The sequence below is a fragment of the Pleurodeles waltl genome, chromosome 3_2, assembly GCF_031143425.1.
Source record: "Pleurodeles waltl isolate 20211129_DDA chromosome 3_2, aPleWal1.hap1.20221129, whole genome shotgun sequence".
NCBI classification, from domain to species: Eukaryota; Metazoa; Chordata; class Amphibia; order Caudata; family Salamandridae; genus Pleurodeles; species Pleurodeles waltl.
Window position 1 is genome coordinate 102,724,550 of NC_090441.1, and position 16,707 is coordinate 102,741,256.

At 45.4% G+C, this 16,707-nt stretch overlaps 1 protein-coding gene across 1 annotated transcript in view; it reads left to right on the forward strand.

Annotated features, from left to right (window-relative positions):
* The window catches only part of LOC138286353 (uncharacterized), a 1,286,679-nt gene that overhangs the window by 916,291 nt on the left and 353,681 nt on the right, over nt 1–16,707 (forward strand). Inside the window, exons 82-83 of the mRNA XM_069226509.1 lie at nt 3,112–3,257; nt 7,450–7,540. Of these exons, the coding sequence (XP_069082610.1) occupies nt 3,112–3,257; nt 7,450–7,540 (237 nt within the window). The remainder of the gene's footprint in view (nt 1–3,111; nt 3,258–7,449; nt 7,541–16,707) is intronic.

The window sequence follows — 16,707 nt, forward strand, 5'->3', positions numbered from 1 at the left end:
TCAAGTGCCAGTGTGTCAACGCCAGGACGCCAGGTTCTTGAGTCCTCTTTCTTCCATCAGAGATAAGTGAGATTTGGCGACCCTATCTATTAACAATAGTGCCATCCAGATAAAACAACCTCACTGGACAACTGGTGCCTTCCAGAATGTGCCCCAAGACTGAAAAAGCCACAAGGGTACAAAACCTTTTGAACGAATGGAGCTGACAGCTGAAGATGGCCACGAGAAGCAGAAACTCAGAAGACTTCGAGGCAGCAACAGGATACCGAGGACAGCACAGAACCCAGCATTGGTGGAAGCAGGAAGGGCTGAATTAAAAGGAACTAATGCACAGAAAGAACTCCGAAAGTGTTGCAACGCATCTTCCTCAGTCCAGCAGAGGCCACCAGCAAGGTGCAGTTCCGGCCCACATGCTACTGGCCAGCTGGGCACTTCCCTGTAGCCACACAGCACATCGGCCAACTGACTCTTTTAGAGCATTCCTTCGTCCTCTGTACAAACGGGAACAGGTCCAACTCTTCAGGTTTCCACACAGGTCTCAAACAGTAGATCCAGTCCACTTCAGTTCTTCCACAGGTCCAGAAAGTGTTCTTATGGCTGTTGGCGAGGTGCCTTTTTTGTAGGATTTACTTGCCAGTGAGTAGGAGTGACACCTGGACACTTCCTAAACAAAGGAAAACAAGTTTCCAAGGGCTACCATTCCCATTTTTTCAATACATCCTGTTTACATTTCTGCAAACTGTCCCACAGTGCACTATTCTGAGGAATCCCCAAAATGCCAGAATCGTTTTGCCCAAGAAGGGAGCTGGTGTGCCAGGGGTGTATGTTTAGAAATGAGTAGTCTCTCCCTCCTCTTCAATTACACTAGACTGGTTCTAGGATTAGCTTTCCCTTCAACTGGGCTGGTATCAAACTGGTATAGAGAGTACAAGAAAACAAAAGCCTTCTCTTCCCTAGGTCTCCCTTTACACATAACTATGAATGGGCAGGTCTCACTCTGTCCCTTACAGGTTAATGAAGTTTCATAACCCTCTGCAACAGCCCTTCCTGAATTCACTTGTTTCACATACCTCACACTGAGGTCTGTTTCAACAATGAATCATACACTGAGGGAATCCAGCTACAGTTTAGCCAAGACCACGAAAAGTGCACAATTTCACCCCAATGTTTGATATATATATTCACTGGAAAAAACAATGGTTAGAGGGACGTTATGGTTAGGCTCACATTTTAAACATACCTAGCCATAGAAGTTCATAAGTTATACTTAGAGTTATAGTTACCTTAGGGCATGAGTTATAGTTACTTGAGGTAACTCTAACTATAACTGCTGAATTTCTGTGGTTTTGTACATTTAAATCTGAGCCTAACTATAATGTCCCTGTAACCTTTGATTTTTTTAAGTGAGTTGATCTATAAAATGCAATACGCAGGTACAGATCCATTAGCTGAATGAGTTGGAGTTGCAAGGAGGTAGCCAGTTCCCTTGGGGACATACATTCATCTCTCCAGTGTAAATCATCCAAAGTATCAAACCACTCCTCTCATCATGCCCTCACAAATTGAAGAGACCTGGGGAATTAAGAAATAGGGACTTAGAGATCCGGGATATCCCTCCATTGCCAATAGGGCCCATAAGGATCTTTGCTTCAAGTGGGTTAAATTAAGGTAGATCCTCAAGGGCTTTCTGATGGGACATGAGAGCATGACATAATTGTAAGTAGTGGTAAAATTGAGATTTGTGTAAACAGAAGTCAGCCTGAAGCTTTTGGAACAATTTCAAGTGTGTGCTCTGCCACATGACCCCCACTGTGGATATGCCAATAAGATCCCATTTGTCAGATCCCTCAAGGTATGTCAAGTGTTGCAACCACCTCCCCCGCCAGCAGGGTGTTTCAAAATTAGCCTTCTGATCCCATCCTTTCCATTGCAACATGACTCCACATGCAATAAGGATTGCCGTAGTAGCATCTGGGAGGGCTCTCAGGATTACGTTTCCATAGAACAATCCTCCTCAGTTAAAATTCTGGGTCATGCCATCCCCTACTCAACCAATTGCTGATAACCAACACCTGGGTTGCCCAATAGCACAAAGATACTTCTGCCTTACCCATTCCTGTATCATGTGGCAACTGAGCACATTGGCCAAAGGCCAACTGAGAGTGACGGTTCAACCACAAAAAGGATCTTATTGAGCAGACACTTTCTAAAACCATGCATTGGGGATATGTAAGGGGACGTTTTAGAGAACGTACAGCACACATGGCAGTGCCATCATTTTAGGCAAACCTACTGACAGGTATGTAGAGAAGGAGTTAACCCATGTGGTGAGATCAGTGGTCAATTTAGTCAATCATGGTCTCAAATTCAGACTCCATGTTAAGTTGGGTTCTAGGGCTATATGAACCCTCAGGTATTGAAAGCTAAGTCTGCGGATCAGCAGTTGTGATTGCCAGCTCATCGCATCACTACCCCCTTTCAACATTACCAGAAGAGTTTTGGACCAGTTCACTGGAGGCCAAATATTTCCGTATAAAGGGTCAACATCTGGAGTAGATGAGGGCTCATGTGGGAGGACGGGATAGAAACAGGAGAACATTGTCTGCATAAAGCGTGATCCTGTCCTCAACTGCCAGACCCAATTTGAATCCCAAAATCTGGGCATCATATCTGATCCACATCAGGTAGGGGTTCTATGGCCAGAGAGAAAAGGAAGGAGAATACAGTTTGGATATTGAAATGTTCTGTTAATACGAACTTGGGCCTGTGGGGAAGTATAGAGAATTTGGACTTACACTCTTAATTTAAGACCAAACCCCATTTTTCGTAGCACTTCATTGAGGAACGGTCATTTGCATTAAAGGCATCCATGAAGTCTAGAAGCATTGAGTCACTGGTGTCTTTCAAATTAGGTAAATGCGCCAGGGCCACCTGGACTCTGTTGTTACAATGTTGAGTAATCTGATGTGGGATAAAGCCTCATTGAACAGGGTAGCATTACACATGTAATACATCTGTTTGCTTGTTACATTTCACACGTTGTAAGCATGTTCAGTGAATCTCTTGTCATATGATCAAGTTTCTTATGACTGATATAATTGGTATTTGCAGGAAGTTCTGCCTTTGGTAATTCTGCTCTTGGACTGGGTGACATGAGTTCTGATCTCAGCCCCCCTTCATGGCTCCCCTCCGACAGATGGCAGGATGTGCTGGTTTTGTCCACGGTCCCAGGCCCTCTACACAGTGTGTGTATACAGGTAGGCTATATTTTCCATTATTACTAACAATGAAGTCTATTGGAACTCAAATATGTTTTATTTCAGCATGACATTCAGCTCAGTGATTGTACATGTGATCAGGAGACCAGGGCCTAAATGTCTGCTTGCCTGATCCCGTATGCAGAAGTGAACTACAATTATCAATTCTTGCAGAAAGAAACATCCAAATTATCAGTGAAGCTTGGTGGCCAGCTAATCATCAGAGATATCTAGGTTGGTGGCAGCCGGTGGCGTCTACCCACCTACAGAACTGCTGGTGGCAGAGATATAGACAGCATGTGGTGTGTCTAAGTTTAGACGAAGCCCTGTAAATACGTTTCCCACCATACTTAATCTTCACATATTTACCAACATACTTCAATAGTATTCTAACCCATATGAAGATTAAAAAATGTTTTTATGGCTACTTACAGGACTGTATTTATTCCCTGATTTGTGTACACCTACAAGATATGTCCAGTGTAACTAATATATTCCATTCACTTGAATCAATAAGGCCACAGAGATGGAGTACGTAATGGCTTGTAAATGAGATTGCAAGGTGATAAACCTGGTACTGGTTCAATTATTGTCTTGTTACCAATTATGTTTGATGGCATTACACTATGAGCAGCATGGGAGGTATAGATAGAACTCCGAACCTCTGTCTTCTGTCACTCTCTTTGTTAGATTGAGTCTAATAGCCTAGTGGATGATTGCATTCACTGAAGCAATCTGTGTTTAATCTTATGGTCATAGCTTCACATCCTGGCAGGTCTGCACAGCTGTTCATTGTCCCGAGGTAGATAAAATGAGTACCATTGGGATGGGTAACAATTGTTTTACATTGAGGTCATCATAGATGAATATGTGGTTTACAAATATACATTATGCTTTGTAGTGGAGGCTTCCTATGTTTGCATGATGCATCCAGTTTACTCCCCTGGAGGAGTTTGATTGTTGGGAAATGGTCCTCTTTGAAGGGTCACCCCAAACCTTTTTTTGCCTTACTCCTCCTCTTTTTCTGACCTGGTTTCTGTTGACTATAAGAGTCTGAGCACTTACCACTGCTAACCAGTGCTAAAGGGTATGTACCTAAAATATGGTAATATTGGCTCCTACCAAAATGGCATATTTAATTAGCTTATAAGTCCCTAGTAAAGTGCACTTTACCTGTCCCGGGCCTGTAAATTAAATGCTATTAATGGGCCTGCAACACTGATTGTGCCACCCACATAAGTAGCCCCTTAACATGTATCAGGTTTGACATTTCAGGGTCTATGTGTGCAGTTTCTGCCTCCTCTACTTGCCATTCAAAACCTCTTGCCATGCCTTAAACTCCCCTTTAGTTGCATATAAGTCACCCCTAAGGAAGGCCCTAGGCAACACCCCAGGGCAGGGCGCAATATATTTAAAAGGCAGGTATGTACTTTTATATTTTACATGCCCTTGTAGTGAAAAACTCCCAACGTAATTTTTCACTACTGTGGGGCTTCTCCTCTCATAGGCTAACATAGGGAATTTCTTAAAATACCTTTAAGCTATAATTCCTGATTAGAAAGGAGTAGCTACATCATGTTTCATATCTTTGGAATGGTAATGATAAATCCTGTTTACTGGTAAAGTCAGATTTAACATTACTATTTTAGAAAAGCCGCATTTAGAAAGTAGGCCTGTCTCTGATCTGTGTGCCTTATAGCCTGACTCCAATACACATCTGGACGGTGTGACAGCTACCCTTTGTACTTTCTTTCTAGACAGCCACAAACAGAGGAAGGTTAGGTGTGACTGCGTACCCATCTACATACATCTGCATTCAGATGACCCTTCTTGGGTGGGAAGGGAGGAAGCGGCTAACAATTACACTTCAATAGGTAGAGCCTGGCACCACACAAAGGACTGATATCCCCGCGCAGATAGCCTGCCAGACAAGACTGGGTTGAAAGGGATAATTGTGCACTTTAAAGCCACTCTTTGAAGTCTCCCCCACTTAAAAGGCACATTTGAGTATAAGTACTAGATCTGTGACCCCACCAAATGGGACTCCGCTGATGTCACATCTGGGAAACAACATTGATGCAGAGTCATGCATTGCCTTCTTTCAACGCGCAGACCTGCTATGGGACGGAATTTTTTTGGATCTAGGCCACTGCCTGAGGAGAAGATTCTAAAGAAATCTGTGACTAGAGCGTGTCTCTACCAGATAATGTGTTACCAAAGGTAAGTAACGTGTTCATTAGAAGTTAGCCAATTTTACCATTTAGGGGTCAGAGCTCATACACTGGGGGCTGGACAGCAGTGTCCCAATGTGCAGAGTTAAAAAATGAGCACCATCGGTCCATAAAAACTGGGGGTGACTATGCAAAAAAAGTCACATTCTCAGTGTTGATATGGTTGCTTGTGAATGGAAAGTAACAGGAAAGGAATGTCTGGGGTAAACTTGTTAAACATGAACATCTGATGAAACTAACAATAGGGTTATCAAGCATATCTAGTAAAGATACTTGATACTTATTTATAACTTTAGGTGAAAGGGTTTCCAAAACAGTGTGGTAACAATGCATTCTGGTGATTTAGATAGTGGAATGCTTGGGGTTTAGAAAGATACACACATTGCCAATATTAACTGCAAAATATGTCTAGAAATGCCAATGCTACAAAGCTTAGGCAAATGTTTAACAAAGGAGTCTGTGTCATTCCAGTGGAATTCTGTAGTTGGTAAGGGTGTCAATTGTTCCTGGTACTTACTCGAAAGACTGTTAGGTAACCACCTAATGTCTAGCATTACAGTTAAAAGTTTCCTGTTTAATATATACATGCAGTAACCAAGTCTCTGTCAGAAGAACTGCTGTGCTACCTAAAGGACTCACCTCGGCTGCTTTTGTGGAAGGACTGTTTTTCTGCTGGTTGCACTGCTTCCTGCTTCCTGCTGTTCTCTGCTTTCTATGAAAGTGTTCTCCAACGGCAAGTTTGCTGGTCTCCTGTTAAGTCTCAGGATCACAAAAGACTTCAACCTGCTACCACTGCAAGGCTCTGCAATTCGTAAGCCCTGCAGCCTGAATCTGACAAAGATCAGCCGTGCCTGATCTCTAACTCAAATTTTTCAAAAGACCAACACTTTCCTTTTGCTAAAAGATCAAGTGCTGCACTCCCCCCAGACTGTGTGTACCGAGCGGAGTCATCACCTTCTTCAACGCCGCTGCAGCGCCTCTCAGTGTGGCCCCAGGACGCGTTGCCGGGGTAGCCAGGGGTGGGCCTCAAACGAGATGCTCAACACCCCAGCCCCACCCAGAGGATCAGTGTGGTGTGCTGCCAGTCCGCAGTCTCCTAACAGCAAGCTCGGAAGCACGACGACGCATGCCCACCTGCGAGGCCGGCCGAAAGCCCTTTAGCGCAGTACCAGCACTTAAGATTCTTGCATCAAGAGTCCCGTCCCTGACATCATCAGTGTTGGCAGCTCATCTGCACCCTGTTGCATTGATGAAGACAAAAGGTACTATGACTGAGGGTCAGACCTGTGATGTCCCAGTAGCCGACCAGCGCTTTCGCGGGTAGACTCATTGTTCTAACTGCTTCTGTGCCGAGGGACCCATGTAGAACTTCCCTCCCGTGCCTATGTGGATACTAGTTTCACCCCAGCACAGCAAGCAAATTATTTTGACAATTTTTCACCCAACCTGGAGCGCTTTTTCCCAGTCGAGCATGACCAACAGGATGGAGATAATCGTGAGTGTTGCTAAAGCACTGTAATTATACACATTCTTTGAGAATTCATAACTTGAAACGCATACATTGGATTTTTGTCGTTTGTGGTCTTGTTTTACTCAGATAAATATTCTCTATTTTTCTGAACCAGTGTGGAATCTTTTTGTGATGCTTTCACTGTGTTACTCTATGAATTATTGCACAAATACTTTACACATTGCCTTCTAAGTTAAGCCTGCCTGCTCCATACCAGGTTACCCGAGGGTGAGCATAGGATAATTTAGGTTGTGTTGTGACTTACCCTGACTAGGATTGTGGTCCCTACTTGAACAAGGTGCATATATCTACCAACTAGAGACCCAGTTTCTAACATTGATGATTGGCTGACAGTGGAAGCACTGTTGAGAATAAACTTTTCTATGGCGTTTTATTTTTATTATTGAAGATTTACCTTTTTTTATTTTCCTCTCTCTTTCCCTCTTTTCAGGTTACAGGGAAATCATCAGTCTGGGAGAAATGGTATAACTTGGTTTATCCTGAATTAGAAAAACTTCCCTTTGAAGCTACTGAAAATAAAGGTAATCCTGATGTATATTGATTTAATATACTTATTTTCTCTTGAGTGATTTACAGCAGGCGCTTTACAAACATAAGTGGGCCTTGCGGTGTCTCAGAGCCACAGGATTGTCTGCCAGTATTATTAGATCCTGGATGAAGAAGACCCATTTTATTGCTTTTCAGAGCTGCCTCAAAAGAAAAGTGTCTGTCTTTGTATGTTTGGAAACTCGAAGTCTCGTATTACAGATGAGACACTCAAAAGGTTGGCAAATCTGAATGACCTCTGTGAGGTAGAGTGCTGTGCACGTTAGGTATTAATTGTACCTGTTTGGATATTACAGATGAGACTTTTAGAAGGTTGGCAGATCTCAGTGACCTCAGTGAGGTAGAGCTGGCGGTGTGCGCTGGATATTAATTTGACCTCTTTGGATTTCATGGATTATGCTTACAGAAGGTTGACGGATCTGGATGACCTCTGTGAAGTAGAATGAGCTGCGCATGTTGCATATTAATCGTACCTGTATGGATATTACAGATGAGTCTCTCAGAAGCTTAACAGATTTGGATGACCTCTGTGAGGTACATCAGGACTGTGCCTGTTGGATATTAATTGTACTTGTATGGATGTTATGGATTAGACTCTTAGAAGACTGGCAGATCACAAGGATCTCAGTGATTGATGGAAAATGGCCCTCTCAGTTGGGTTTAAATTGCCCCTGTGTAAATATTGCAGACTAGACTCTCAAAAGATTGGCAGGTCTCAATGACCTCAGTGACGTGAAGCAGGGCTGTATGTGTTAAGCATTAATTGTGCCCATTTGAATATCATGATTCAGACTTGCAGACGGTTGACAGATCTGGATGACTTCTTCGAGGAAGAGTGTGGCTCTACATGTTGGGTATTAAATGTACCTGTTCTGATATTATGGATGAGATGCTCATAACTTGGGAGATCTGGGTGACCTCTGTGAGTTAGAGTGGACGGCTGTGCATGTTGAAAGTTAATTGTACCAGTATGGATCCATACTGGATATTACAGATTACACTCTTAGAAGGTTGGCAGATCTTGATGATCTCAGTGAGGTAGACTGAAGTTGTGTGCGTGTTGAGTATTTATAGTATTTGTGTAGTGATTACGGATGAGGCTTTCAGAAGATTGTCAGATCTTGATTACCTCAGTGAGGTACAGCAGGGCTGTGCGTGTTGGGTATTATTTGTACCGGTATGGCTATTATAGACGAGTCTCTCAGAAGGTTGGCAGATCTGGATGAGGTAGAATGGAACTGCGCCCATTGGTATTAATTGTACCTCTATGTATATTATGGATTAGACTCTTAGAACATTGGCTGATCTCCATTATATCATGCTGGATATTAATTGGACCTGTATGGATATTGCGGAGTACACTCCTAGGAGGTACTATGGATATTATGGATTAGACTCTTAAAGGTTGGCAGATCTTGATGACCTCTCTGAGTTAGAACAGGGCTGTGCATGTTGGGTATTAACTGTACTTATTTAGATATTAAGGATGATACTCTCAGAAGGCTGGGAGGTCTTGATGACCTCAGTGAGTTAGAACATGGTTATCAATGTTGAGTATCAATTCTAAGTGTATGGATATTACAGGTGAGTCACTCAGAAGGTTGCTAGGTATCGATTTGGCTAGGCATGTTGAGTATTAATTGTACCTGTATGGATATTACAGGTGAGTCACTCAGAAGGTTGCTAGATATTGATGATCACAATGAGGTAGAGCAGGGCTGGGTATAAATTGTATCTATATGGATATTATGGATTATAGTCTTGAAAGAGTGGTAGATCTTGATGATCTCGTTGAGACAGAGTGGGGCTGTGAGCATTGGGTATTATTTGTACCAGTAAAGGGATTATACTCTTAGAAGGTTATATAGATATTAGGGATTAGGCTTTTAGAAGGCTGGCCGATTTCAGTGACCTTCGTGAGTTAAAGCAGGGCTGTGCCCACTGGGTATTATATGTTCCTGTTTGGTTTGTATGGATGAGACTCTCAGAAGATTGGCAGAGCTCGATGATATCAGTGAAGTAGAGAGGGGCCTGCGCGTTGGGTATTAATTGTACCTGTTTTAGAAAGTTGCATAGATTTTACAGATTAGACTCTGAGAAGCTTTGCAGTTCTCAATGACCTCAGTGAGTTGGAGCTGGGCTGTGCATACATATTTGGATATTACGGATGAGACTTTCAGACGTTTGGCAGATCTCAATGATATCAGTGAGGTAGAATGGGGCTGTGCCCATTTGGTATTAATTGTACCTCTTTGGATATAACGGATGAGCACCTCAGAAGTTTAGCAGATCTTGATGACCTCAGCAAGCCAAAACAGGGCTGTGTGTGTTGGGTTTTAATTGCAGGTGAGGCAGAGAATCTTGGACTGAATTCCCAAGCTGCCCAATATTATTATTATACACAATATTAAACTGTGTACGGTTTGGAAAACCAATGTGGTACTTAATATATTGTATGAATTCAGGCAACTTTAAACATCATGCTGAAGCAATTGGCAAGCCAACTAGACTTGGTGCGTGGACATATGGTTGTTGTCGTAAAGGTAATTCTACAGAAATAGGAACACAGCTGTGCCTTCCACAAATACCTATTGAGCCCCTGGATGTCACAAATATGGGAAAGAGCAGCTCCAGCAGACTCATAATATAAGCACCGAACAGTAGCCTTCTACCCAATGCTGATTGGCATTACTAAATACAAGAACTGGCTTATTAACTGAAATGCAAGTCAGAGCTATTTGCTTTACCAATGTTTATTTTTCATTGATGAAGAGATCTATGCAGATTCTTTATGCTGTGACATTGCGTAGTCATCAAGAGATCCTATTTTTCAGGGTTCAGCCATCATTTTATCAAAATACCTGTTAAAAATGCTCTCTGACATGCACAATCATAAGCACATTTTCTTGCTCCCTCTTTTACCTTTGCAATTAGACTTCAACCAACAGAGGTATCTTACTGTGCTTGAAACTAGTGAGCTACAAACTACAAAGAAACGAGTACAGCTCGTACCTTTACTTACTTACCTATCTCATTGCTATTGTAGGGTGCAAGGGGGCCAGAATTTAGCCTACTGGAGGAAGAGCAGTGTTGTAAGTTGGACCTTAAGGGTTTCTTCAGAAATGGGGAATTACCAGCAGAATAGGGAATACTGCATCTCATTCATGCTGCAGTTCCCAAGACAACCTCGCCTTGCAACATTGTTTCCCTGGCTCCTTCCAGCAACTGCAACATTTCAGCAGCTGTGCATCCTCTGAGGTCAGCAAGACTTCAGCTGCACTACGAAACCATAAGGAATCTCCCTTGGAGTGAAGGAGTCACTCCTCTGCGTGTGCAGGTACCTACAGTAACGATGTCTGGCTGGGTGGATGTGCTCTCCTCTGGAAGTGTGTGGATCCTACATCACAGGAGATGGTCTGGAGTGGTCTCCTTGGTCCTCTCTGCTTGCTGTCCAACTTGAGAGACAGTGAGCCCTTGCCTCTCATTGTAGGACAGTACCCCTGTGCACCGCGACTCTTGCAGCAACCAAGGCTTGTTGTCTGCTGCTCCAAGGGATCTTCAGACTCCCAGTAGCCCCAGCCTCGAGCACTTAATCCTGCCAAAGACAGTCTCCTCTCTGCTGCTCCAGCGACGTGGGACTCCTCTCCAGGTGTGCTGATTGGGCCTCACTGCAACTTAATGTGCCTGCTGCCAGTTGGTTGCCTGTGGGGGATGTGACTGCTTCTGCTGGCTCTCCCGACTGCTGAGGGTCAGCCCGGACTCCCATCCAAGGGTCAATTCCCCTGGACCTTGCTGGTCCTCTTCAGCATTGCAACTCTTCTCTTGCTTCTTCTTGCATTTGCCAAGGCTTGTTAGTGGTTGGCCTCCAACTACGGAAGGTCATCAACATCTCCTTCGAAACAGCGAGATTCCCGGAAAGCTGGAAGCACGCCGAAATCAACGTCCTTCTAAAAAAAACAAAGGCGGACCCCAAGGACCTCAAGAATTTCCGGCCCATCTACCTGCTCCCTTTCCCGGCGAAGGTCATCGAGAAAATCGTTAACACACAACTGACCCACACTTCGAAGACAACAGCATCCTGGACCCCTCCCAGTCTGGATTCAGATTGAACCACAACACTGAGACCGCCCTTCTCGCCGCCACAGACGACATCAGAAGCCAACTCAACAATGGCGAAACATCAGCCCTCATCCTCCTAGACCTGTCAGCCGCCTTCGACACTGTCTGCCACCACACTCTGAAAATCCACCTCCATGAGGCTGGGATCCAAGGGAAAGCCCTCGACTGGACCACATCCTTCCTCTCCGGCAGAACCCAGAGAGTCCGCCTCCCTCCCTTCCAATCCAAAGCCACCAACATCATCTGCGGCGTACCCCAGGGTTCATCCGTCAGCCCGACGCTGTTCAATATCTACATGGCCCCCCTCGCACAAGTGGCCCGCCAACACAACCTCAACATCATCTCCTATGCCGACGACACCCAACTCATCCTCTCCCTCACCAAGGACCCACACACCACCAAAACCAACCTTCACAAGGGTATGAAAGCCATCGCCGACTGGATGAGAGGCAGCCGTCTGAAACTGAACTCGGACAAGACGGAGGTCCTCCTCCTAGGGCCCACCCCCTCTGCCTGGGACGAATCGTGGTGGCCAACCTCGCTGGGTGCCCCACTGACACCAACCGACCCCGCACGCAACCTTGGCTTCATCCTCGACTCTTCCCTCTCCATGTCAAAACAGGTAAACGCCATCTCCTCCCCCTTCTACAACACCCTCCGCATGCTCCGCAGGATCTACAAGTGGATCCCGACTGAAACAAGAAAAACAGTGACACAGGCCCTCGTCGGCAGCAGGCTCGACTACGGCAACGTACTCTACGCAGGCATCCCATCCAAGCACCTGCAACGCCTCCAACGCATCCAAAACGCCTCCGCCCGACTAATCCTCAACGTTCCCCGTGGCAACCACATCACCCCTCACCTGAGAAACCTTCACTGGCTCCCCGTCGACAAGAGGATCACCTTCAAGCTCCTCACCCACGCACACAAAGCACTCCACAACACTGGGTCAGCCTACCTGAACAGCAGACCCAGCTTGTACACCCCGACCGACAACTCCGCTCCTCCAACCTCGCCCTTGCCGCCGTCCCCCTCATCCAACGAATATCCTCCGGCGGCAGATTCTTCTCCTACCTCGCCACCAAGACCTCGAACACCCTCCCGACCAACCTCAGAAAGACCCAAGACCTGCTCACCTTCAGAAGACACCTCAAGACCTGGCTCTTCGAGCAGTAGCAGCACCCCCACCCCCAGCGCCTTCAGACCCTCACAGGTATGTAGTGCGCTCTACTATGATTGATTGATTGATTGATTGACTGACCATCTGCAACCCAACGACCGACGTGGGACACCATCTGCACTGCTCCAAGGACTTCTCTTCATCTCCTGGGCTCTGCAGCTGGTCTTCTTCTTCCCCCATCCCTGTTCCCTTCTTTTGCAGGTCTTCTTATTCCAGAATTCACCTTTGGTTTACTCTGGTCTGCTCCTGATCTTGCACAATCTATTTTGTAAGCCCTGTTGCAAGTCCTTGGAGAGACCAGGTACTTACCTCTGGTCTCCTGGTCGCTGGGGGTCCTCAACTCTTGGTGGCAGAAGTCTTCTGCCACCCAGCCCCCGGCAGTTGCAGCCTCAAAGCCCTCTTAGTTTGGTTCTGATGGACCATGCTGCCCAGTTGGAGGGAGAATACACCTCATCTCCTCCACTGAAACATCAAATTCATGGGTACTGCAGGAAATCAGGAAGGGCTATGCCTTGTCTTTCCAGTCCTTTCCTCCCCCCATTCCGCCCCATTCGAATGGCTGGCGGAGGATCATCTGTTGCTACTCAGAGAGGAAGTTACAGCTCTCTTGGCCAAGAGAGCCATAGAAAGGGTCCAGATATCAGAAGTAGGCAGTGGTTATTATTCCCGCTACTTTCTGATACCCAAAAAGAACAAGGGTCTTTGCCCTATTCTAGCCCTATGGACTGTAAATCTATTCCTCAGGAAGGAGCAGTTCAAGATGCTTACATTGGTTCAGGTCTTGTCTGCCTTAGAAGACTGGTTGGTAGCACTGGACTTGCAGGATGCATATTTTCATATCCCAATCCTGTCTGCCCACAGGCGTTACCTATGGTTCAACGTAGGCCATGAAAACTTTCAGTTCAGCCTACTGTCATTTGGCCTTACCAGCGCCCCTCGGGTGTTCACCAAGGGGATGGAGGTGGTCGCAGCTGATTTGCGCAGGTCAGTGGTTTCCGTCCTCCCCTACCTTGACAACTGGCTATTGAAGGTGGGACCGCCCTGGACCAGCAGGCCATAACCCTGGTGATTCAACACCTGGCAGGTTCTCTGAACGCCAGGGCAGACAAACTCAGCCGTCGATGCCTAGCAGATCACAAGTGGCGTCTCCATTCGGAGGTGGTGCGAGGCCCCTTTCAGCAGTGGGGAGAGGCTTGGTAAGATCTATTCACCACAGAAGAGAACACACAATATCAGTAGTATTGCACATTGGAGTTTCCAAGGCGATAAACATACGCTGCTGCTTTTTTCTGTGAGTGGCGCTCAGGCCTCCTGGGTGCCTTTCTGCCCATGCCACTCCTGCCCAGAGTTCTCAAGATGATCAAGAACAAACTGGCCCAAGTAATCCTTGTGGTTCCAGACTGGGTATGGAGAGTCAGGTATCCCGAGCTTCTAAAAAATGAGTATTGATCCTCTGACTAGGTTGCCCCTTCGGGAGGATCTTCTGTTGCACCAGAAGGGGAGGGTTCTCCACCCAAACCTGCCAACTCTGTGCTTCATGCATGGAGATTGAATGGCAACAGTGGACAGCTTTTCTTTCTGCGGCTGCCTGATCATCCCTCTCTATTCAAGTCCCCTATTGTAAATAGGTTTCTTGAAGGGCTTGTACATATCTTTCCCCCTACGCCCTTTATCATGCCTCAGTGGGACCTCAACGTGGTTCTCATTTATCTTATGTGTGCTCCCTTCAAGCAACTGCACCATTGTCCCCTCCAGCTGCTTACCATCAAGACAGCTTTCTTAGTGGCAATAACATCTGCCTGGAGGGTGAGTGAGATACAAGCCTTATCATCTGAGCTGCCATATCTCACAATATTCCAGACATGGTAATGCTACGCACCCGTGCCTCTTTCCTTCCGAAGGAGGTGACCCCATTCCATTTGGGACATACTATTACCTTGCCCACCTTCTTTTCTCCCCCACATCTCTCTAAGGAAGAGGAGCGACTCCACCGGCTGGACCCAAAAAGAGCCTTGTTGTTCTACCTTGACCACACAAAAGAGTTCTGGGTAGATGACCAACTCTTTTTGGGGTATGTGAGAGCAAAGAAGGGTCAGGCAGTACAAAAGCAGACCATTTTGCTCTGGGTCATTCTCTGATTAAGATCTGCTACACCCTGGCTAAGAAGCACCCTTCGGAGGGCTTGCAGGCCCATTCCACCAGGGGAAAGGTTGTGACTACGACGTTCGTACGAGGAGTCCCAGTCATCTGTCAGGCAGCACTGTGGGTGTCACTGCACACGTTTACCAAACACTAATGCCTGGACAGTCCGGTCCACAGGGATGAGCATTTCGCCCATTCAGTCCTGCAGGACTTTCTTGTCTAACCACATTGTCCGCAGCCCACTGCAAGAAGGTTATGGCTTGGGTATCTAATCAAAGGTAAGGAATCTGTAGCTAGAAGTCTCTATCAGATGAACATGTATTACTTACCTTTGATAATGCATTATCTGGTAGAGACTCTATCTAGCTGCAGATTCCTTACACCCATGCATGCCTCCCTGCTCTGCAGAATTGTTTACTAGGGTTAGAGTGATCCTTTTTTCAAGGTTCTAGTTTGGACACAGACATGCACCAGTTCATATTATGGTTCTGCGCTTCTTGCTTGGAAAGTTGTGATTAAAATAACTGACGCTTGCGCTCTTGGGTGACACATATATAGGTGACCGCAGCCTCACTTCCAACGCCATGCAGAGCCGGATGGAGCGACCTGATGGCGCCCCCAAGGTGTATTGCTCAGCAAAAGTTTCCAGATCCAGCCTGATGTCTGGGAAAATCAAAGGTAAGGAATCTGCAGCTAGATAGAGTCTCTACCAAATAATTACCGAAGGTAAGTAACTTGTTCATCAGCACAAATGTAGATGATCCTTTCCCTACATTGCTCTAGAGAGGGAAAAAATCCCTGTGTTCTTTGACATGTTTTGAATATCATAGGACTCGTTTCCGGTAATGTTAATAGTAGTCAAGACATTTACATTTCATCAGTTTTTAGGGACATGTTGATTTCTGTGTTTAAGAGCTTCGTTCATATATGCACAGAATTGAAAATACAGTGCACGGGCGTATTCTCCCAGAAATAGGGCATTTCGAAAGCAGATTTAAACATCTCCATAAACATCTCTATAAAGTGTCAAAGTAAAGAATGACACCTGTGGGGGCTGCAATAAAACTTCAATATTCTCATAAATGTTAAAGCTAAATTTATTTGCCTTTTTTTTTGTAAATCCCCGAGGGAAGGATTACCTAAATGCTCAATTTGTAGGTTCGGAAAGCCATTATTTTACGCAGTTCAGGTGTATGTTGGTTGGAAATTATATGTGTGATAAAACATGTGCCACAGTGGTCCGCAATAATCCTAAATCATAAACAAATGTGAAACGTTGCATTCTTATTTGTGGTTTGTTTTTTCTGGAGACCTCTCAGGAAACTAGCTTCATAGCATCTGTAACACCCTCCCGGCCCGCAGGAGTTTGAATACAGTATCTTCTCTAATCTCCTGGATGTTTCTAATGTCTCGATGTATTATGTTCCTCTAGAGATGCCTAAGTGCCTGGCTGCATGGCGTAAGAGCATGGATGATTGGGCCAAAACCCTTAACAGAGACTGCATTCCCCCTGGGAATCCTAGAATAGTCCATTTCAAATCCATTACAACTAGAAAAGTGATTAAAAGGGCCCGCTGCACTTTGCAACGGCATCCAGGCATGTGGAATCGTGCACTTTTTGCCTTCACTCACAGCAGGTGCCTTCAAGCTTCAAATTTTAGTAGAAAATGTAATATTGTGTATAGCATTTTGTGCATGGAT